Source organism: Hyaloscypha bicolor (assembly GCF_002865645.1).
Source record: "Hyaloscypha bicolor E unplaced genomic scaffold K444scaffold_168, whole genome shotgun sequence".
In the NCBI taxonomy this organism is placed as follows: domain Eukaryota; kingdom Fungi; phylum Ascomycota; class Leotiomycetes; order Helotiales; family Hyaloscyphaceae; genus Hyaloscypha; species Hyaloscypha bicolor.
Genome location: NW_020194670.1, coordinates 69,051 through 94,276, shown reverse-complemented (window position 1 = coordinate 94,276; position 25,226 = coordinate 69,051). Strand labels below are relative to the sequence as shown.

At 25.2% G+C, this 25,226-nt stretch overlaps 5 protein-coding genes across 5 annotated transcripts; 2 read left to right on the top strand and 3 right to left on the bottom strand.

The window, feature by feature from the left end:
- Positions 1 to 17,505: 17,505 nt before the first annotated feature.
- K444DRAFT_201958 (uncharacterized protein) lies at positions 17,506 to 18,467 on the bottom strand. The gene is made up of 2 exons (XM_024871005.1): positions 18,143 to 18,467; positions 17,506 to 18,088 (listed from the first exon to the last, which is right to left on the bottom strand). Exons 1-2 carry the CDS (start codon positions 18,273 to 18,275, stop codon positions 17,739 to 17,741), a joined length of 483 nt encoding a protein of 160 aa, XP_024729545.1. The 5' UTR covers positions 18,276 to 18,467; the 3' UTR covers positions 17,506 to 17,738.
- Positions 18,319 to 19,455, bottom strand: K444DRAFT_619849 (uncharacterized protein). The gene has a single exon (XM_024881590.1). It carries the CDS (start codon positions 19,252 to 19,254, stop codon positions 18,661 to 18,663), a length of 594 nt encoding a protein of 197 aa, XP_024729544.1. The 5' UTR covers positions 19,255 to 19,455; the 3' UTR covers positions 18,319 to 18,660.
- Positions 19,456 to 19,763: 308 nt separating this feature from the next.
- Positions 19,764 to 22,459, bottom strand: K444DRAFT_572850 (DUF1900-domain-containing protein). Its single transcript, XM_024877373.1, has 8 exons — positions 22,088 to 22,459; positions 21,944 to 22,032; positions 21,746 to 21,888; positions 21,553 to 21,699; positions 21,078 to 21,502; positions 20,993 to 21,029; positions 20,833 to 20,947; positions 19,764 to 20,786 (listed from the first exon to the last, which is right to left on the bottom strand). Exons 1-8 carry the CDS (start codon positions 22,119 to 22,121, stop codon positions 19,947 to 19,949), a joined length of 1,830 nt encoding a protein of 609 aa, XP_024729543.1. The 5' UTR covers positions 22,122 to 22,459; the 3' UTR covers positions 19,764 to 19,946.
- Positions 22,460 to 22,519: 60 nt separating this feature from the next.
- K444DRAFT_619846 (uncharacterized protein) lies at positions 22,520 to 23,346 on the top strand. The gene has a single exon (XM_024881589.1). The coding sequence runs from the start codon at positions 22,647 to 22,649 to the stop codon at positions 22,974 to 22,976; it is 330 nt and encodes a 109-aa protein (XP_024729542.1). The 5' UTR covers positions 22,520 to 22,646; the 3' UTR covers positions 22,977 to 23,346.
- Positions 23,268 to 23,531, top strand: K444DRAFT_543093 (uncharacterized protein; the record flags this gene model as incomplete). The annotated part of the gene is made up of 1 exon (XM_024875938.1): positions 23,268 to 23,531. One exon carries the CDS (start codon positions 23,268 to 23,270, stop codon positions 23,529 to 23,531), a length of 264 nt encoding a protein of 87 aa, XP_024729541.1.
- Positions 23,532 to 25,226: the final 1,695 nt, after the last annotated feature.

The following is a 25,226-nucleotide window of genomic DNA, read 5'->3' as shown; positions in this document are numbered from 1 at the left end:
TACTAGTAAGAGCTTTTCCTATTATATTAAAGGAACTAGTATAAGACTACTTTTATAATAACTAGCTCTCGAGCTATATATATAAAAAGGCCTATATAAATATCCGTAGTTTCTTTAAAGGCCCCGGTTTCTATTATTAAAATTTAGATAAATAGAATACTATTACCTTAGTAACTATAATAGTAAAGAACCCTAAAAAGATAATATTTGAGCTTATCTAAATACTAATTAATAACCTATATAAATTATAGTATGGCCTTATTTCTGCCTTATAAAATACCGAATTCCTATATAATAAGATTATTACCTTTTATTAAGGCTTACTAGTATACTAATATATAGTTTCGGATTCTCTTAATAATCTTAGCTAGCTTATTAATAAGCTCTAATTATTTATTACTACCTATAAAAAAAAGTAATAAATTACTACTAAAACCTACTTTACTAATTAATAATATTATTCTCAAAACCCTCTAAACTATTATTTATTCGGAAATTATTAATATAAACCTAGCTATAATTTTAGAACCTGTAATAATTACTTTAAGCCCCGTAATTATAATAATTATATTCTAAAGTCGTATTTTATATATAAGAAACTCAAATACTACTTATAGAAATATATACTAGAGAAATAAAAGGCTAAAAAGACTCGATTTAAGAATAGAAATATTTACTAATTTAGATTCCGAAATACTCGTAACTTTAATAAATACTTTAGTAATACTTATATATAATATATTACTAAATTTAAAGAAAAAAAGAATAATAAGAATAATAAGAACAAACTAGTAAATAATACTTTTAAAGCCTTACTAGTAGAAATAAATAAAAGAAAGAAATATTATTCTAATTCTTACTTTACTTTTATTAAAAGCTTTCTAGTTACTCTTATAGCCCTTATTCTTACTATTCCTATAACTAATACTCTTATAAATAACCTTATTTCCCTTTCCCTTATATATTAGATAATAGGCAAAAACCATATTTTAGAGCTTATTAAATAAATAGAAAACGCCTAGATATTTATAATTAATAATATATTAAGATATAATACTTATTACTTTTATGGAATTATAATTAATACTAGAGCCTCTAGATTCTTAATTACTAGTTCTAACTAATTTTAAGCTTTATAGCAAACTAATAATACTATCTAACTTAATAAAATCACTAAAGATTAAGTTAATATCTAGTTTAGTATTAGATCTATATTTTCTATTAGATTTATAATAGTAAGAATACTAATTAGGCAAGTATAATTCTATATTATACCTATAAAAACTCTATTTTTATTTAGTTTAGCTAATATAAATAAGCTAGGAATCTATTTTAATAATCTTACTAATTATTTTATTATTTCTAATAAATACTTTATATCTATAATATAATGTTTTAAATACTTTTTCTTATTTTAGAATATTATTTTATAAAGCTTTATTTCCGAATTCTTTACTTATAATTCCTACTTTCTTATAAAAGTCAAATTATAATATTTATACTATTATTTTAGTTATTTATTAGTAAGCTTTAAAATATACTAGAATAAGCAAGCTATAATATTAATATAGAAGCCTTTAAGTATCTTATAAAGTACTATAAGTAATACCAGAAATTCGGATAATTACTAGAATAATTTAAGTTTAATCTAAGAAATAATATTAGCTTTAATTATTCTATTATTATTAATATTTTCTATATTTCTAGTAAGCTTATATTTTATATTATTAATAAAGGCACTCGATATTAAGCCGGCTAATAGCTTTAAAATATTAGTATATTATATATTTGGGATATCCTAAAGTAATATTAAATTAATACCTATTTAGGCCCTCCTAATTAGATTATAGTAAATACTAGAAAGTAGTTTACTAGTAAGGAGTTTATTTAGCTTATAAATATTATAGGAACTAAGATTAAAATTATTTCTATAAAAGCTTATAATTTTATTAGAATTATAAAATACTATTATAGCTCGATTTAATATACTTATCTTATTATTATAGCTAAAATTAATAGAATTAATAAGAATATTATACTCTAAATAGCTTTTAAGGCTATTAATAATTCTGCTAGACCTAATAGTATTATCCTAATTCTTTTAGTTTATAGTACTTTATCTCAAATAACTAAATATAATATCCTATTACTAATTATATTATAGTAATTAGTAATACTTAAGAAAGTAATAGTAGAAATTTAGAAGCTTTGAGCTAGATATTAGATTACAAATACCCTAAATACCTAAAATAGTTCTAGTATTACTAATATTTATAAACTTCCCTTAAATTCGAATATTCTTATATAATATAAAGAAAATACTAATTAACCTAGTAATTAGGATAAACTATATAAGCTAGTAGCTATTAATAAGGAGAACTATATACTAGCTCTATTATATAGTAATATTACCTTTTATTTAATTTTTATAAAGCCCTTTTATATAAGAGATATTAAGGTTATTATTAATAGCCCCGAACTTAAACTTATTTCCGAACTTTATAATAATACTAAAAGTAATATAGGTATAATTCCTCTTACTATTTCACTAAAGTATAGTAAAGAACACTTTTATAAGAACCCTGATTTTATAGTATTTCTATAGAATAATAACTTATATAAGAATTTCTATTAAGTTAAAATTACTAGTTTCTTAGAAAAGGGTATATTTGAGATTACTTCTAGATTTTAAGTATTAAAGAAAATACATATCTTTAATTTCCGGTTTATTAATAAGATTAAAAATAAGGGTATAAAGAAAGAGTTTAAGAAGTTAAGACTAGTTATCTAAGCTTATAATAATAATAAGAAATATATAATATTAATATAATTACTTATTATTTAATATATTAGCTAGAGAATTATTCTTAGTATTACTATTATAATAATAAATACTATAAAACTATATTTATATAATATCTTGCAAGCTTATATCTAATTAATAACTTTACTTAACTATAATTTTTATATTAACTTATTTTATAAGCTTACTAGAGAGCTAAATCTAAATAATAATTCGGTTCTAAAAGTTATAAAACTATTATATAATATATTAGAAGCTAGGAACTACTAGTTTAAGACTTACTATTCCTATTATATTAATAAGCTTTCTATAAAATAATTAATTTATGATTCTTGCCTCTTCTATAATAAGTAATTCTTCGAAATTATTAGCCTTTAAACTAATAATACTTTATTTATTAGAACTAATAATTTTATAAAGATAAAATAACTAAAGTTCTAGGAGGCTAAGTTCTTGGCTAAGAAATATAAATACCTTACTATTAACAATAATCTCAAGTTTAATAGAGGTATTATTTATATAAATATTACTAGAATTACTCTTATATAGGAATACTAGTATAAAAACCTCTGAATTATTTCTATAAAGAATATTATTACTATAAGTAGTAAAGGTACTATTTATTAAGATCTCTTTATTAAGGACTAATATATTACCTAGTATATTAGAGAAATATATATTATATTAGTCTATTAATTACTACTTAAGCTATTAAACCCTTAGAAACTAATATAAAAGTACTTAATAAGCGCATTTAATAGTAAATTAAGAATACTACCAGAGAACTAAGATTTATAAAGCTAGTAAAGAAGTCCTTATATTTAATTATTTTTATAAATGATTTATTTATAAATAATAGAGATCTTTTTTCTCAAATCGGATATATTCTAGTTCTAGTAAACGGAACTAAATATACTAATATTATTTACTAGTTCTCTACTAAATACAAGAGAGTTACTAGAAGTATTCTAGCTTTAGAACTCTATAGTATGGCTTACGGTTTTAATATAGGTACTTTAGTTAAATTTATAATTAATAAAGTACTAGAAATAGAACTATTATTAGTAATTTATATAAATTCGAAGTTATTATATAAATACCTTATTAAATTAGGAACTATTCGAGAAAAGCATTTAATAATTAATATAATATATCTTTACTAGATATATAAATAATAAGAAATTATAGAAGTTAAATAGATTAAGAAAGAATTAAATTCTACTAATTTCATAACGAAATTAAAGCTAATAAATACCCTTAAGTACCTAATTAATACGAATATTATATAATTAGATATAGAGAAATAAATTAAATATAAATAAGACAGAAAATAAATATATAAGATAGGAAGATATTATAGAAATAAACGTTATATATAAAAGGCTATAGCCTTTAGTATATAACTAAAACCCTTAGAAGTAATATAGATATATAAAGTATTTAGGAATCTAGTACTAGGCCGGATTAGGGAATTTATATATAATTAGAAAGAGATATTATTTTTTTCGCGTTTTTAGAAAGTTTCTAGTATTAGTATAACTATTTCTTTAGGAATTATATATATAATTACGAGATACGGGATATAAGATATAAGTAATAAGATATGAGATACGGGATATAATTATATAACCTTATATTCTATTAGTAACTTAACTAGTAAACTAGACCTTTTTAGGCTTAGTAGATTTAGGAATTATATATTAATATTATAATACTATAATTCTTATTTCTAAATAATAATAATAACTTTATTAACTATATATAAATAGTACTTCTATACCTATATAATAGTATTATATATTACTAGTAAACTAATAATTATATAATTTTATTAGTTATTATTAAAAATATTAGTTAAATTATAGCTTTATTAATATATTATAAGAAAATTACTTATAAAAGACTAATAAAAGAAATAAATTATATAAAAGAAATTTCTTATTAATATTATTATAATTATTATAATATATAATACTAATAGAAATTAAACTAGAGCTAGAAAAACATCTAATATCTAAAAGAGATATTTAGTATCTAAATAAGATATTTATAATTACTTAATTATTATATATAACCCCGAGTTTAAGCTAGTATATAGACTTATATATAGCTTATAATTATTTAAATCCGAGGCTTCTTTGAGATTCTTTTTTTTCTTTAGCTTTAAATTATTAAAATAAAAATAGTCTAATTATATTTTTTAGGCTCTAGATTTTATATTTATAATATAATTTAAAGTTTATTTATTTCTTAATTTTATAAAAGATTTAAATAATACTTACTTAATTAGTTTTTAATAAATATAAATATAATATATTATAGCTATTCTCGTACTAGTTAACTAATATTAGAATAAAAGAAAGCTCTAGAATAATTAGATAAGAAAGCCTTAGACTAGCTAGTTAAATGGATAGGCTAGTAATCTTATTACTAAATAAAGATTTATAAGAAAGTAAGTTCTGAAATAATTAGATAAATTAGAAGAAGCTATAATATAAAATATTACTAATATATTACTAGAAAGTAAACTAGAATCTTTTATTAAATTTCCTAAAGAATTCAAATATCCTATTAATATTTATAATAAGAAAAATACTTTCTTTTAGAAAACCGAGAAAGAAAAAAAGACTTGCCTTATTAAAAGCAAATTTCTAAAAGGTATTTTAGAATCTAGAAGCTTTATATAAAAAGATTATTAAACTAATTCTAAAGATATATAATATTCTTGTCTATAATAAGAATTATTATAATTAGCTAAGAGAAATCAAATAAGTCCTATAAAAGAATAAAGCTATTATTAAGAAGCTTATTATATAATTTATAGAAATAACTAGTTTTCTTATTTTAGAAAATAAATATTTAATTAAATTCTCTAACTTTCTTATTTTTAAAAATATAACTAAGAATAATATTACTTTTAATAATTAGTTAGTTTAGATTAAGAATAAGCTTTATAATAATTCTAATATTTACTAGATAAAGAATTTTAAAATTATTAATATTTCTAGTTATATAAGTAATTATATTCTTATATTAATTTTCTTTTATTTAAACTAGAATAATTAATATATATATAAGATTATTAAAGAATTATATATTTATTTAAAGAAGCTATATAATAACCCGAATAAAAAGTATAATATTTAGTAAGTTTTTAAGAAGTTATTTATAAAAAAGAACTAGATTTTTTAGGAATTCTATATTTTATTTCTAAAATATATAATAAATAGAAATATTAATTTATAGAACCTTAAAAATAACCTAAATAATAAGCTTATTTAGAAGCTTTAAGAAGCTATAGCTATATATTATAATAATTCGGCTATTTATATTATAAAGTTTATATAATATTATATTATAAATAATTAATAAATTCGAGCTTATTATTAAAAAAAACCAGGTATTTAAAAAAGCTAATAAAAACATAAATAAGCTAAGCTCAGGAACTATTTCTTATATAAAGCCCGCTTCTAAAATTCTAATAATAAATAAGCCTATTATTCTAAAGCCCGGATTTTTAGATCTTAAATATTATAATTATAATAAATTTAGTTATATATTTAGAAACTATCTAGAACCTAAAATAAAATATATAAAATAAGTCTTAGTAACTAAGCTAATAATATTTATTATAAGTAAGTTATTTAAAAATATAAAATAAAGAAATAAGAACTTCTAAAAAAAGTTTTTTTTTTAGGGCTATATTATATAAATATAATAGAAGTTAATTTAATCTAATTATTAGAAAATAAAGTATTTATATTTTCTTATATAATTACTAATAATAAATTAAATATTAAAACTTCTTTTTTTATTAATACTAAAATAAATAAATATATTTTTATTAATTTTAAGTTTATAAAAATAATTAAATAATTTCTAGATATTAAGCCTATTTAATTAGTATTATCCTATAATATAAAAGAATTTAATAATAAATAAGCTATATTTATTATTTATTATATTAAGCTTATATTTTTAATTAATAAATAAAAGATTCTAATATATATATTAGTTATAAAATTAGATAAATATAATATAATTTTAGAATAATAATAATTTATAAATACTAGTATTCTAATTAATTATAAGAATAGAAAGTTAATCTAATTAGATAATTAGCCTAGAAAAAAAAGTTAAAATAAGATTCTAATTATTATATATAAGAACTTAAAACCTAGAAAAGATAACTAATATTAAGAAAATATAAATAAAAGAAATAAAGCTATAGCTATAAATAAGTTCTAGAAACCTTAGCTTATAAAAAGAAAATTCTTTTATTTTTTCCCCGAATTAGGCTTAGAAAGCTATATATAATAAAAGAATTAAGCTTAATATTATAAAGAAATATAAGTAGTTTTAGGAAATATAAAAGTTTTTTCTAAGCTAGAAATAAAAATATTAAAACTATATTATTTAAAGAAAAGCTATAAAATCTAATTAAGGCCTATAATTAATATTATAAATATCTTATTAGCTATTTTTTAGATAAATTTATAAAAAAAGAAAAATCTTTTCTTTATAATATTATTTTTCGAGATTAATAAAAAGCTAGAATTATAATAAGAAAATAAGTTTATTTTAGATAAATAATAGCTAAGAAAAATAAAGTTATAATAACTAATAAGAGTTTTACTAAAGAAATTCAAGAATTTTATAAATATTTTCTTAAAAAAAGTATTAAATATTTTATTTCTATATTAATTATATAATTATAAGATTTAGATTAATAATTCTAAAAGCCCAGAAAGCCTAGAATATTTCCTATTTTATTAATAATTAATTTATAAGCTATAGGAAATCAAGTATTTCCTTAAAAAAAACCTCTAATAAGGCTTTATTAAGCTAAGCTAGTTCTCTTTTATATTTCTAATTCTCTTTATAAAAAAAGCTAATAAAGTTCTCTAATTCTATATTAATTATTATAAGCTAAATAACTTAATATAAAAGAATTCTTTTTTTCTTATTTATAAGATTTTTATATAGCTAGCTTAAGCTAAGATTTATATAAAGCTAGATATTTAATAAGTATTTTATTAGATTTAAATAAACCTAGAATTAGAAGAACTTATAATATTTTATATAAGATATAAGGCCTATAAATATAAAGTTTTTTAGAAAGGCCTAACTAATAGCTCTATTATATATTAGAAATATATAAATAATATATTTTTTAATTACCTTAATATTTTTTATATAGCTTATTTAGATAATATCTTAATTTATTTAGATAATTTCCTAAAATATAAAAACTATATATAAAAGATTTTTTAGTAATTATAAAATACTAGCTTCTAAATAAATATTAAGAAATTAGAATTTAAAATTACTTATATAAAATACTTAGGCTTTATTATTTTTACTAGAGATATTAAAATAGATCTAAATAAAATAATAATTATTAAGAACTAGTAATTATTAAAAATAATTAAAGAAATATAAGACTTTTTAGATTTTTATAATTTTTATTAGTATTTTATTATAAAATATAATTATATAATAAAGCCTCTAATAGCTTTAATATATAAGAAAGTTCTATTTAAGTAAATAAATTAGTATTAAAAAGATTTTACTAAGTTAAAATAAGCTATATTTTTAATATTAATTTTATATTATTATAACTCGAATTTTCTTATTATAATTAAAATAAATATATTAAATAAAATTATAGCTAGTATTTTCTTATAATAAAACTTCTAAATAGAACTTTAATATTTAATAGTATTTTTTTTTAAAACTATATAATTAGTAAAACTAAACTATAATATTTATAATAAAAAAATATTTATTATTATTTTCTTTTTAATTAAATAATAAATAGAACTAAAAGGCCTTTAGAAAGTATTTTTTATAATTTATTTAGATTACTAAGCTTATTAAATAAAATATTTTTCTTATTATTATTTTAAGCTTATATATTAAATAAGTAAATTAAATAAATAAATAAATATTCTAAATAAGAAATATAAGAATATAATTATCTAGAATAAGGAAATAATAGCCTATTAAATCCAAATTTTCTTCTTATAATAAAAGATTAATAAAAATATTATATGGGATTTCTAGTTAGCCCTAATTAAGGTCTTTATAAGTCTGGCTTAAAAAGAAACCTAATATAATAATATCTAGCTAATAAATAAGCTATTAAATAAGAACTAAAAGTTATTAGAATTAGAAAAGCTATAAAATAAGGCAAGAAATAAAAAGAAAGATATTTAGATATTATAAAATAGCCTTTTCTTATAATATAATAAATTATTTATATCTAATAATATAATAATACTCGAGATATTTTTATATATTACTTTTATTTAAAAGATATATATATAGCCCCTAATAAGATATTTAGAATAAGCCAAGTTTTAATAACTTTTTTAGGCCTATTATTATTAGCTAGGCCAAGATATAAATATTAATTAGTATAGAAATAATTATTATATTTATTAATAATTCTATATTTCTAGAAATAAAAAGCTAGAGCTTTTATATTTATTACTAGTTTCTAATTACTTCTAATAATATATATTAATAAATTTCAAGAAATACCTAAAAAATAGAAATAAATATAATATAGTAGTAATTTTTATTAATTATCTAGATAAGTATTCTATTATAATTCTTATTTAAAATATAATAATAACTAAAGAATTAGTACTTTTATTTCTTATTTATATAATTTACTAAATTAGTATTCTAGAAACTATAATATCTAATTAAGGTCTCTAGTTTATATTAGATTTCTAAAGTAAGTTCTATAAGTATATTAATATAAAACTCAAGTTATTAATTATTAATTATTTCTAAATTAATAGCTAGATAGAAATTAATAACTAGTATTTTAACTAATAATTATATTTTTATATAAATTACTATTAGAATAATTAGAATAAATAAGTAATAATAATTAATTACTAATAAGTAGTTCTAGTTTATAAGATTATAGGCTAATTACTATTTCTTATAAAAAAAGAACTATAAATTATAGATATTATTTAATTAAGAAACCTAAATATAATTAGATACCCTAAAAAAAGAATTAAATAAATAGGAAATAAAGGCTCTAGTAATATAGTTCTATAAATTATAATAAAAGATATAAGAGAATATAAGAATATTATATTATTTAAACTAATAAGTATTACTAACTAATAAATTTCGAAATAGAAAATAAAATATAAATTATTACTAAATATTAGAAAAATAATTATTCGAGCTATAAGCTAGCTTACTAAATAGAAGAACTATATCAAATCCTGAAATAAATAGAATATTTTTTTAGGTTTAAGCTTCTAGAATTAATAAGAATATATTTAATATTTTATATAAAGAAGCTATATAAAAACCTAGATAATTTCTTTTCCAAATAAGTAAATCTAAAGCCTCTATTATTAGAATTATAAAATAGGAAAATAGAATATAAAGTTTAAGAAATACTAATAATAAAACTATTTTATAAGAAGTTAAAATACCGAGTTTAGTAAAAAGAATAAAACCCAGATCTAGAATAATATCTTGTTTTCTTATTAAGTAATAGTACTTTAGCTTTTTAGAGCTTTTATAATAAGAATCCCGAATAACTAAAATTATTCTAGAATTTCCCTTATTAATTAGACTATATTAAGAATAATATATTACTAGAACTATATAATATAAATAGAAATTCTTTAAAGTTATATATAAAAGGCCCTAGCTTTTAATATATAACCTATAATTTGAAAATTTAATAGAAATTTTTAAAGCTCGGAAATAAGCTTATTTTAAAAAAAGAAGTAATATTATAATTATTATAATATATAGTACTAGTAAAGATTAAACTAGAACTAGAGAAATATCTAGTATTTAAAAGAAATATCTAGTATTTAAGTAAGATATTTATAATTACCTAATTATTATATATAACCCCGAGTTTAAGCTAACATATAAGCTTATATATAGCTTATATTTATTTAGATCCGAGGCTTTTTTAAGATTTTCTTATTTCTTTAGCTTTAAATTATTAAAATAGAAATAGTCTAATTATATTTTCTAGGTTCTAGATCTTATACTTATAATAAGTATTAAATATAAAACTATTATTAATTATATTTTTAATAATTCATAAAAAAGAAATAAAATAAAATATATTATAAAACTAATTTCTTTTATAATACTAATATTTATTATTACTAAGAAATATCTAGTTATTAATTTATATATTATAAATAAATTTCTAATTTGTAATATTTATTTTATATTCTTATTTTTTTATTTTATTAATATATATTAAAAAGAAAGCTATATTTATTATAAATAATTTATAATTCTTTTATTAATTCTTTATTACTAAAGAATATTATAATTATTTTATAATTATTAGTTATAAGAAGCTAGAATAATTAAATATTATTTTAATAAGTTTCTATAATTTAGTTTAATATATATAGTATTTTATAAATAAATAATTATAAATATATATTTATTTTATATAAAACTTTATTAATAATATTTTTTTTAATTATAATAAAATAATATATTTATTATTTAGTAATTATTCTTTTATTTTTTTCTAAACTTTAACTTTTTCTTTTTATAAAAAAGTTATTTATTAGATATATTTTAATAAAATTATTTAGTTATTTTATTAATATTTTAGATATATTAATAACTAAAAATAAAGTCATAATATTTAAGAATATTAGAAATATATATTAATATAATTAGATAGCTATAATTATATTTATTAAACTATATTTAGGTTATTAAATTAATATAATAATAAAAAATAATATTATTTAAGATAAAAAAAGAAATAGAAATAATAATAAAAAAATATTATAATTATATTACTAAAACTATTTATATATTTATATTTATAAAAAAGAAAGTTTTTAAAGCTTTTTAGGAAATACTAATAAAGCTAAAGTTTCTTATATATTTCTCTTTAGAAAGGATTTTATTTCTTAATCTAAATATTTTAGTAAAATAAGGCTTTATAATTATAGTTTTCTATTTTATACTAGATATTTAACTAATAGAAATAATTACTAAGCTATTAGTTAAATATATATAACTAATAATATTTATAAATAAGCTATTAAATATTATAAAAAAGTACTATTATATTATTAAACTAGAAGTTATAAAACTAGTATAGGTTTATTAAAAACTTTATCTAATAATTTAATCTAGTAATTATTTTATTATTATTTTTATTAATTATATATTAATAAGAAATATATATAAATAAATAAATTTAAATATTTCTAATATTTTTAAAATAAATATAAAATTAGTATATATTTCTATTTATTTATTTTAATTTAATCTAAATATTAGATATTATTTAAATAAGCTAAATAATATCTTTAATATATTCTTATAATTAAAAACTATAAAATAATAAGATATTTTAATAAATAATAAATAAGAATATATTTTATTTATAATAAAAACTATTATATATTCTAATTTTAAAACAAAATTAATTAAAGAATTATATATTAGTCTAAAGTTTATATATATATTCTAATTTCTTAGTATTTTAGAAAGAGATTTCTTTCTAAAATAAATAAAAAAGAATAATATAATATTTTATATTAAGAATAAATTCCTATATTATATTATTAGTACTTGCCTTTATTTATATATTTCTAATATAATTATTAAAGAAATAATTAGTATAGCCTATAACTATTTCTATTTTAATATAAAAAAAATACTTTATAAACTAAATAACTTCTATATTTCTTAGTTTAAAAAATAATTTAAAAAATATATTTTTTATTATTTTATATATTTATTTAATTAAATATCTAGGAAATATCTATATAATAAATTATAACTAATTAAACTAATTTTAGTTTTATATTATATTATTATTATAGATTTTATAATAGTATTATTAATAATTTTAGTAATTAGTTTATAGAAAATTAATTTAATTAATTTTTTTAATTATTTAATAATATAATTTTATAAAATAAATAAGAAAATACTATTTATTTTCGAATATAATATATATTTAATTAAAAACTAATTTATAATTTATATAATTCTTTAATTATTATTTAATTAAAGTATTTTACAAGAAATAATCTTTAATAAAAACTATAAATTTGTTTCTAATTTTTAAAAAAGTATATTTTATTACTTAAAAATAAAACCTTTTATATTAATAATATAATATTTATAAATAAATAATATTTCTAAAAGAAAAAACCAGATTATAGAAATTAGTTTATAATATATTATTTTTCTTTATTTAGATTAATTTTAGTTTATAGAAATTATTTTCTTTTAATTAGCCTTAAATAATATCTAAATAGTTATAATTCAAATATTACTAAATAAATATATTAATAGCTTTTATTTAGCTATAAATTTATTCTTACTAATAAATAATATTAAAAATAAATTATCTAATATAATTCGAAAATTATAATAATATAATATATAAATTACTATAGACTTTATTAATAATATAACTAAATAATATTATAACTTAAAGTATAAGTTAATTATAATAAATATTAGAGACCTTATTTATTTAAAACTATAAAAAAAATATTATTTTCTAGATTATCTAAATAGAAAACTAATAAAATAATAAATAGAATTCTTTAAAGTATTTTACTAGATTAAAAAATTAATATATAAATTAAAACTTTTTTAATAATAGAAAATAAATCCCGTTATTTTTATTATTTATTTAAAACCTATTTTAAAAAATAAAAACTTATATAAACGAGAATTTATTTAAGGAAAAGAACTAGTAAAAAGTATTTAGAATAATAATAAGAACTAATAAAATTAAAAGCTTAAATATATTATAAATAAAAGAATAGTAAAATATATAAAATAAAGAAATAAATATAATAACTAATAATTAGTAAAAATTCTTAATAATATATTAAAACTAGTAATAAACTATAAAAAATAATTAAAAATAGTTCTTATAAAAAATATACTTAATTAATAAGAAATATTAAATAATAATTATAAAGTAATAATTATTTTTACTAATTATATTTATAAATATTATTATATTTCTATAATTATATATTAATATAAATTAGAATATTTGTTTTCTTTATAACTAAAGAAGTATTTCCTTAATACTAAATATTATAAAATATATATAACTATAATAATTATTATAATATTATATAGAAAAATATTATATAACTTATTATTAATATTACTATAATATCTCTTATATTAATTAAAGGCATTTTATTATTATAACTAATATATTACCGAGTTTATAAGAAGCTAAAAAGAATAATATTTCTATTAATAAGAACTTTAAGAACTTTTTTAATACTATTAGTAATTCTAAAAACTATTTAAGAATTTAGATATTACTAAATAAATACCCGAAAAAAATAAAATATTTTTATAATATATATTAAAAAATTAATATATATAAGTCTATTTTTAAAGTAGCCGAGCTAGTAAATAATAAAGAAAATAATAATAATAATAATATTCTTATTTTAATTAAATATTATTCTAATAAATTATCTAAAAAAATTAATAAGTAAAAGCTATATTTTATTTTTCCTAAAAATCCCGAAAAAAAACAAGTATAACTAGAATATAAATAAAAATACTAATAATAAAAACCCTAAAAAGAAATATAAGTTTAATACTTTTACTAATAATAATTAAGATATTTCTATAATTATATTATTAAAACTCCGAAAATTATTTCTAAAATAAAGAAGTAATATAGGTAAAAATATACTTTCTAAGAAATATAAATTAGGTACTTCTAAGAGCTTATATAAGAGTGAAATATACCTAGAAACTAAGCCCCTAAATACGTAATATTAGTATATATAGGGCGTACTAAGGGAGGGAGTCCTATACTATAACAAGAAGCTAAACCTAATAGAAATAGCTATATATTATAAAAAGTAATTCGAGCTAATATAAATATAATTCTTTTTATAATTATATTATTTATAATATAAAGCTATTAATTAAGATTATTTAAAATAAATATAGTTTAAAGAAAAGTAATATTAGTAATATTATTATAAGAATTAAAAAGACTTATTAATTAAATATTATTCATTATATAATAAAAGTCTTTTATAATAATAATATTAAAATTCTTTCTATTTTTAATAATACTAAGATAAAGGAAATTCAAAAATAGTTTTTAATATAAATAAATAAGAAATATTTCTAAATCTAGTTTAATTTAACTAGCTTTAAAAATTATATTAGTTCTTAATATATAATATTAAAAGCTAGTAATAATATATCTATACTAGTATTAAAAGTAAAAAAGAATAAGAAAAAGATATCTATAAAAAAAACTATAAAAAATAAGATTACTAAATCTATTAAAAAATAATAATTTAAAATCTTATTAAAATAAGCCTGCTTGAGTAATAGAAGATTTAAGAATAAAAGTAAAAAGAAAAAGAACTAGTTTATAGGTTATATTTTTTAGTAATAATAGTTTATTTAAGAAGAAGTTAGTAAATAAGAAATAAAGTAATAGAAAATAGAAAAAAAATAAACTTTATAATATAATTTTTTCTGTTTTTTTTTTCTTTTATATTTATATATAATTATTCTTTTTATAATAAAATAAATTATAATAAAAATATTATTTATTTCTTTTTATAATAAGTATCTATTATATTATTTAATATAATTAGCTAATATAATTACTTTTATAATTAGTTCTTGCCTATAAGAGTTATTAATTAATTAATTTCTATATATATTAATATTTTATTATAATATATAATATTTAAGGCTTAAAAATTAAAATAAAAGATTTCTTATAAAAACGATTTAAGACTAAGAAAAAGAAAACTAGAATATAAAAAGCTATAAAGAAATATATATATTTTATAAGAAGCTTTATTTTTTAAATATTTCTAATATATTTTAAATATATTTCTTTAATATAGTAATTATATTATATATATTATTATATAATTAAAGAATAATAAAATATAATAAAATATAAGTAATAAAATATAAATAATACTAATTAAGTAATTATATTAGCTAATTTAAAAAAATTTAAATTATAATAATTTTTAAATTTATTTATTTTAAGCTTTATTTTTTATATATAAATTTAAATATTTCTTATTTCTAGCTTTATATATATATGATTTCTAATTAATAAAAACAAAAAAAAAAGAATTCTAAATATTATAAATTAAGCTTTTATATATAAAAAACTAGTAATTTAATTAATTAAATAAAATTCTTTAAAATAAAACAAAAGCAAAAATTATATTTCTTAAAATATTTAAGTTTTTTTTAAATATTATATAATTACTTTATTAATTAAAGAAAGAATATTATATAATAAAAGCTAAAGCCTTTATTATATAATCTAATAAAGTCTTTTAATTAAATATATAAATTAGATTTTAATTTATTATAAATTTAAATAAAAATTTAAATATATTTAATAAAAAAAGATTTTTATTTATAAGTAATAAATCTTTTAATTTTTATTAAATAATATTAATAGTTTTTTCAAATATTTCTAATATTAAATTCTTCTTAATATATATATATATAATTTAAAATAAAAGAAAAAAGAAAAGTAATTTATAATAAATATTTTATTTATAATAAGAAATTAAGAAATTGAAATACTATAATTTTAGAAAATTTTAAAAGTTTTCGAATTTAAAAAATTTAATTTAAAACTAAAACTAAAATTAAAGTATTTTAAAAGTATTTTAAAGAATAAAGTTCTAGAAAATAAAGTTTTAAAAATAAAATAATAAATAATTAATTAATTATTAAGAAAATAATCTTAATATTATAAAGAAATTAGTTTTATAAAATAATTAAATAACTAAATAATTATTTATTTATTTATTAATAAAAGCTAGATTTTTTTTATAAGTTATTAAATACTTTTAAGAAATTAATAAGTAATTTTCTTCTCTAATATAAAATAAATTAGCTTTATTTTAAGTTATTAAATACTTTTAAAATTAAGCTAAATCTTTCTTTAATTTATAAGTACTAATTAATTAATATTAGTTTATTAATAATATATAATATTATTTATATTTATTAATAAAGTAATTTAATTATTAAAAGTAAAAAAATAATATTATAATATTAATATACTTTTTTTAAATTTACTAAATCTAATTAAAACTAGTTTACTAATTAAATTATAATTATAATTATACTAATAATAATATTAGAGGCTATATTAGTAAATATATTATAATTTTAAAATAGTTTTTTTTTAAATTCCTTTAAATATAAAAATATATAATAAAATATATTCTTTTAATATTTTTAGAAGTAAGATAATAGTTTTTAATTTTAGAAGAAAATTCTCTAATTCTATTATTTTTTTTAAAAAAAAAAAAAAAAAAGTATAATAAGATAAAAATAGATATTTAATATTAGAAAAAGATTCCCTAAACTTCTTTTTAAGTTTCCAGTAACTAATTAAATGTTTTATATAATAGCGCTTTTTACTTATTATATAAACATTTTTCTATACTAGTCTACTATATATAACTAAAACCCAGCTTCCGACAAGTCTAAATCAGGCTTTTAATAATATTTTATTAAATTCCTTAACTTTCTGGAATTAGAAAAGGGGATATATAAGCAGGGATTTGCTTGCTTATAATTGATTATTAATCGATTTAATTGATACCTTATAATTATAGCATTAATTGTAATTGATTACTAAAATATGCCATTGTTGCCGGCCTAGCTGGAGTCTTCCCACTTCTCAAAGGCTTCGTGTAGTAAATCCAACTCGGGTCTCGCAGCAGAGCCCCTGAATTAAGCGGGGAGAGGAACGATGGTTAGGACACTCTGCATAGTCACCGATATTAACTCGAAGGAGAGTTTCTTTGGCGAGATTGAGGACCTGCTCGCAGAAACAAGATCTGGGAAGAGGACAGTTTGTGTGGAGCAATTTTGTAGCTGAAACGTCTCACCTAAAGATCCTAGGCCTGAGAAGCCTCGCCAGAACCAAATCACTACAATGAAGAACGAAAGATCGAGTCCAGCTCAACCTCGCCTGCCTCTCAAAGCCTAGTTCCTCGATCACATTATTCCAGCCTATGCAGAATGACCAAAGAAGTCGCAATCCCCGGTAGCACAAACGTAACACGCCCCTGCGGAAGTTACAGCAGCTCGGCTGGGTTTTCCACAATGACATAGCGAGTTTCCGGAATGACTGCCGTTGTAGAAGTTGTTGCCTTCTTGGATACGTTGGATATGTTGGGAGCAGTTCGTGGTGGTGTAGTTGGGGCAGCTGGGTGGGGATGATATCTCGACCAGCTGAAGGTCGTCAGTTATTTGAGGACGAGGGCCAAGAGGAAAATGGGATCGTACCTGCTAGGTGATGGTTTCCACTTCTCCTATAACTTAAATTCGTGTTTGGCCTCAAACTATGAATATATAGATTGTTAATCGAGGTAGGGATGGGTCCTGCTTGGTGGTTTTGTTTCTCTGCTGGAAAAAACATCGACTGTCAACTATGCCAGCTTTTAAGTACTTCATGCCATTGAAAAGAGAAGTGTAAGTGAAACGAGAATCTGGTCCTTCCTTCATACCCCTTTTGAAACGAATCGCCCTTTGAAGATAGTCAATCATTTGACGATTCAACCCTTTTTATATCATGGGAAATGTTCCTTAAATCCGGTGAAACCGAATGATATTATTCTATGGAATTCGCGCCTCCGGGGTCCATTGAAAGGGTAAGACTTTTGACATACATACGTGAAGCAATTCATCCGTAAACGTGCGAGTTGTTTCATGCGAACGGGAACCTGCATGGGAACGATTCAGAACATCGACATTTCCGTATCCATTGACTGAATCCTTCAAGTTTAACACACAAATTTACTTGGCTACTTGTCATTCCCGCTCGACGGCAGCCCCACCACGCCCCTCCCAAGATCCTCCTTCAGTTCCGTATCCCCAAGCACCACTTTCTCGCAGTCTTGCAAGACGAAAACCATCCTCGCCCACTCGTCGTTACTTGGATTGCGCCAAGCATGCATAGTTGCTCTCTGGACCGCTACATCTCCTCGATGCATCGTTTGCGTCTCCCCCGAATCCAGCACCAGCTCAATCGAGCCTTCTAGCACAATGCCGTAGTCCAGACTCTGCGTTCGGTGCATCATGCATTCAAAACCAGGAGCAAAGTCCACGATACGACACACTGTGCCCCCTGGGTTGACGAGTCCGAGTTTCTTGGTGGCGGTGAGAGCATCATGGGCGCGGAGGTCGGCATCGCCGTTCAGCGAGGCTGGGAATTGGGACGTGGTGTAGGCCACGTTGAAGCCCATGAGCTTGTCATCGTAGGATGACCATGTTCCCGGGCGTTTAGACTGTACGATGGCTTTCCCGGTCTTCGGATCATGGCCGGTTATATATGTCGTGAGCCCAGGGAGGTTGGAGACTTGACCCGGCTGCTGGTGAGGGACTTCAGAGGGTGACATTGTGCAAACTTGATCGCGTGGCTTCCACGTGAAAAGTGATCTAGGACGAATACAACTCGCAGTGATGTACAGAGATGATGCAGGAAGAGCGCGATTTAAACCAAAATCGGTGTCGGCGGACGTCCGGTGTTCTCGCACTCGGAAAAATGAAGACCCCCGAAGTGTACCCCGCTAATGCGTATCGAGGAATTTGTACTCCCCTGTCCGCTATTGCGAATACGAACATTGCCTACTCTCACCAGAAGTTGATGCCAAATGCGGCATTGTTGTGAAAATTAAGAGAATCGAGCCCTGTAGGCCCAAGTTGCCAGCTCTTATTATGGCCCCATCTTGTCGAACTGCTGAGCCTCCTCCTCGGCAAGAGAGGCCGCATGCTCTGACAGGCACATCGAACTTTCGATGCGACAGGGTCTTAGTGCGTGAAACTTGAAACATATGATATGAAAGAATTGAAGAAACAACCGGGAGTGCGACATTTCGTGCAAGACTGCAAACGATGGACATAGCGACAAGGATGAAGGGTTGGAGAGAAAAGGGAGGGTGGCAAGGAGACAGCATCTCGATTCCCAATCGCTCAATTCGTTATTCAACACAATTATGCAGTAATCCCGCCATACACAGACAAGCAGCATGGTATCCCATCGCCCACCCCAGCCCCTGGCATAAGTGACTTTGCCCTGTTCAAACCACCATCATGATCTCGCAGCCTCCAACTCCAGCTCCAACTGTCGAATCCGCTCGCTCTGATCCTGCGCCCCAGATCCAACCTTCATCTTCAATGTATCGACTTCCTGCGCAAGTTTTCCAATCTTCTCGCTTTGTGCATTGATTGTCCTAGTTTGTGCCTCTAGTAAGTTCTTGATCTGCTCCAACGAGCTCTCCACAGACCCGTTACCCGACGAAGGGAAAGTAGGAATGGCGGCCGGGCTCGGCGAAGTAACAGGTGATTGGTGAGACCGGGGTGCAGGCTGAGTTACTGGCTCTGGTTTTGGCGGGGAGGTTTTCGTTGGGGATATCTTGACAGGAGATGGTGGCTTTGCTTCAACTCTGGCAGCTGCGGGGATGTGCTTCTGAACAGGCTTAGCGATCTCTTCAAAACTTGAGGTCTCATCATCATCCTCATCTGCTCCATCGTCGTCCTGGAATTTGGACGCCATTGCAGCAATCGAACCTTTCTGTTCCGACATGGAGGGAGGCGGAGCTCTTTGCGTGGCAATGGGTGCGGGCTCTTCTTTCTTCGGTGCTAGGGTTTTGGCGGGAGATGGTGCGGGGGCTGGTGTTGGGGCCTTGTAGTCCGCGGGGACCTCTTTCGGTGCGTTTCCTTCATATATGCTCTCTAGATCAATCTTTGCTGGAACACCATCCTTTCCGGAAAGCCATTCTGCGGCGGACACTGCGGGCTTGAGGCCAGTTGCTGGAGGATAGATATCAGATTGAAAGACCTCTGCTCGTCGAGGGACGGTAAATGATATAGGTTCGATGTAGCTGTCGTTAACCGTCTTGTATGCTCTCATAACCTCGTTCTCGTGGACCTGAATATATTAGGCCACTTCCAACGACCGGTATTGACCAACTCACGTTAATGCCACGTCTTGGAACGAAGGCCAATCCTCTTTGGGGATCTCCAGATTTATACTCGGAAAGAAATTCGAATTTGTCGTTCTCGTACTCAAAGTATCGAATATTACCATCACTGATTCGTTAGCCAAATTAGCATGATCTGGATGTGCAGACCTACCCCTTTCCGGCCAGGTACAAACATTGTGTTCCGTCATCTGGAAACTGTCAGTCACCGCCAAACCGGATTCTCGCAGCGAGCTCACCCCAGAACGGCATGCAAACACCAGATATTGAGTCCAAGACAGTGAATCCACCGATTGGCTCTGCAAGGCTTCCTGCATCCCACAATGCCATCTGCCGATCGCTCATCTTCGAGAAACCAGTCGTCGCCAAACGGTTATGCTCGCCCATCCATACAACTCTACTGTTCTTAGCACCGGTATGTCCGGGAGCTTCGTGTGCTGCTCTCTCCTGTCGAACATCCCATACACGCAGCTTCTTATCTCGGGATGTAGTGGCCAGCATGGTACCGTTTGCGCTCCATGACAAACTCTGAACGATGTCTCCATGCTTCAATGTGAGGTGTGCCTTGCCCGTGCCGATATCCCAGAGCTTGATTGTGTAGTCACCCGAAGCCGAGGCCAGTATGTTCTCTGCCGCAGGATTGAATAAGACTTGTCCGACCTTTCTGCCAACTGTCAGATGGTTTCTGCTCCAAGGTTGATTTACCACACGTACCTCGAATGTCCCGTCAACCTGCTTACGGGAGCAACATCATTCGGCTCCTCGTCGTCGCTATACAGTGTGAACCCTTGAGGCACCTGCCATACGAATACCTTCCCATCGTCGGAGCCAGATGCTATAATTCGGTCGTTGAAGGGGTTCCTAATAGAGTCAGCGCTACGTTTCGAGCCACTGCATCTGCACCCACCAGTCTGTGTCCAACACAGGCCCAGTATGCCCTCTGAAGAGAGGGATCTGCTCAGGGAGTCTGCCTTTCTCGTTGACTGGTATCACCGCAAACGCGCCTCCACCGCTAGCTTCCCAATTGACGGCGAGGTATTCTGGGTTTGCCTGGATTCACCGTCAGCTCGGCCCTCTTCCCCAAGAGCAGGCACGCGGCACAAACCTTCACCAAATTGGTATCCCACGCATTGCGACTGATGTGCAAGTTGTCGTAGCAAGATTCCTTCCTCGTCGGCTTCCCGAATACATGTCCTGTCCCGCTGTCAGTCTGCTCTCGTGCCTTGCCCGGGGAAACGACGAGGCTTACGATACTTCGACGCGCGCACGAACCTGCCTGCCATCGCGGCTGAATGAGCGAGGGAATGGGGTCTCGGGGGGTTGTTATTGATATTGCGGATGGTGTTGAGCAGCAACAGTTGTTTTCCGAGGCTGGAGAGGCCCGAGGTCGGTGTTCGGGTTGCTGGTGTTCCTGCTGGGGGAAGCTGCGGCGGGCTGTGATGATGCTGCTGAAACCCTCCAGCCGCAGACAAAAACGTCCAAATTTAGCGGCCACGAGTTCAAGCTTCGATGGCGATTGTTGAACGTTGACAACAGAAAACCACGCTTCGCTGGATGATTTGAAGGATTTACTGGTAAGACCTAATCCCTACCTATTTCTGGCATGTCCCCCATTCATGCGGTCGTCGTCAGGAGCTGTTTCACGTTCCCCCCTTTCGAGGATCATCCCAACACAGCTAATCGTTCGGCGGTTCCCACCTACAATCCGCCTAGCACGCCTTGTAGGTGAGGGATAGCGATACGCACAGAACAGCGATACGCAAATTTTTTACCCCACTTCCACACATCACTCCACCAAAATCACCAAAATGCCACCCGAACTACATGAAATCGAAGAGCGCATAGCTAAAGCCTCTCATGCAATGGATAATGATCCTTACCTGAAAGGTACGAAGGCTGCAAAGCAATTTGGGGCCCCATATGAACGTCTAATGGCTCGTCGACGTGGGCGTCCACCCAGCCACTCGCGAGGGGGGCAGAACAAAAAGCTCTCCGCACCACAAGACGATGCCCTAAAGGAGTATATTCTTATGCTCCAATATTCCGGCCGTAGGGCTAATATATACGAGATTCGTGCAGCTGCAGGAAGGCTCCTTTTTTGGAGCTCTGGGGATCCCAATTCGTCAGTATCGATTTGATGGACCAAAGTATGGATGGTCCGGCAAGCCGAATTCCTCAAATCGATACGAGAGAAGCCTTTATCCGCAAAGCGATTAGCTGTATATATTGTAGAGGACGTCAAGGGGCATTTCCAGGAATTTGACTGATGCAAGAGAAGATATAATATAGAGGATTGCGATATATCTAACTTTGACGAGAGTGGGTTCCAAATTGGAGTCGTTACCGGCGATTAAGTCTACGTTTCCCATAATTACGAAGCTATATATAATATAGATCCAGAGAATCGAGAGCTTGTGATAGTAGTGGCTATGATTAATTATAGAGGAACTAAGGTACTAGTAATAATTATTTTTAAGGGAGCATATTACTTGCGGGGATACTTTAAAAACCAGCTTGACGAGAATATACTTTTCGCGCGATCTCCTACAGGATTTACTAATTATTGGCTTAGAGTATGCTATATTAAGCATTTTGACAGATTCTGTCTCTCTTCTGGACCCGGCAGATATTATATCTTGATTTTCGATGGCCACGGCTCTCATATTAGTCGTGAATTCCTAGACTATTATTAGAAGCATCGCATATGACTATTCAAGCTTCCTGTACACACCACTCACCTTCTCTAACCTCTTGATATGGCCGTTTTCCAAGCTTTAAAGCATTGGTTCCAAGTCGAATTATATCGAGAGATCTTTATGGGTGCAGAGACAATGGATAAAAAGGCATTTTTTGCGATATTCCAGAGGTTTTGGGATAAGATATTCAATAGCCGTATAATCGCACGGAATTCCTTCAAGAAAACAGGGCTAATTCCTCTCGAACCAGAAATAGTACTCTCAAAAATGAAGGAATATAAGCAACTTCAGAAGCAAATAAGACAACAAGCTCATACGCCATCTCCTCTAACCTCTTCAATTCGATAATCTTTACTAATTCTTCCCTTCTCTCCTCTCGCATTTGCTACCCCGCTACCCCGCACTCCTCCTCCTGCCGAGAATTAGGCTAATTAGGCCACGCCATTGACAATTCGCATACGAAAAAAGGGTATTATATATATAAAGGAGCAAATAGAGGCAGTAATAAATAGTATACCAATTATACTATCTATAAAGCATGTATAAGAAAAGGTTGAGGGTATAGCGGAGCGATCCATACTATCCGGTGCTTTAGCAAAGCAAAGAGTCCACGATTTGAGCCTTGCAGAGCAAGAAAGGGAGAAGAGGAATAATAGGGATAATAGAAGGATCATTCAAAAGTATAGAGAGATTTATGTATATTAAGGGCGAGCAGATATTGCGGCAGATAATGAGGATGAGGTCAAAGTAGTTAATATGCGGAACGCCCGATTAGCCAAACCATAGAGGAAAAAGTATTGACAGATAATGGTATTATTTCCAGAGGACTATTGGAAGGTAAAGGCTCAAATGCGCTGTACTTTCCATGATTTATGGGAGTGATGCGTAGGGTTTAAGGCAAATAATAGTAGATTTTGGTAAAAAATTTGCGTATCGCTGTTCTGTGCGTATCGCTATCCCTCACCTACAAGGCGTGCTAGGCGAATTGTAGGTGGGAACCGCCGAACGATTAGTGCTCCCGTTGACTCTTGGCGTTTTTCTCGCCACTTTACTTACCCCTTTGATAGATTAAAATAAGGCATTTTCCCGAAACTTTCGTTGAGTCGCATGGTCTAATGCAAGTCACACTTCACTTCGAAACAAGAAGTTTCTTCTAACACACTACAGGGTTATGATATCTCGTTCACATATCTGAACATGTTCCGAGATGGTTCTGAGTTCGATCGTGAGTTGATCCGTGATGGTCAGCAATAAAATTCCGTCTAACAGTTTATTCAGCTCAGTGCGACTATTGGTTCTTCCCTTTTGCGTTTTTGTGACAAAATGGGCATTAAGTTTTATTTGAATATGGCCGCCCTGAACGCCAGCATCGAGTTTAATTCTCAATGACGGGCTGCACGGTGTGGATTTCACTTTTTCTTCGTCAGTTTTTTTGGTAGTAGGATCCGGCTCTCGCTTCTTGGCTCGCTAAACAGCCCCAACGATGCTTGGTGTACACACTTCCCCAGGACGACTTGCGTCCTTGTGAAAGGCTAGATGCAGTGTCACCACTGCCAAATACGGAAAATGCTTTCAAATTAGTTTCGAACCCTTCATTTTGTGCAGACAGATCGGAAAGCTCATTTAGAAGACGAAGGAACTGACTCAAAACTCGCTGCACGTCTTGCAAGTCTCTCTCTGTCTTACTTACAG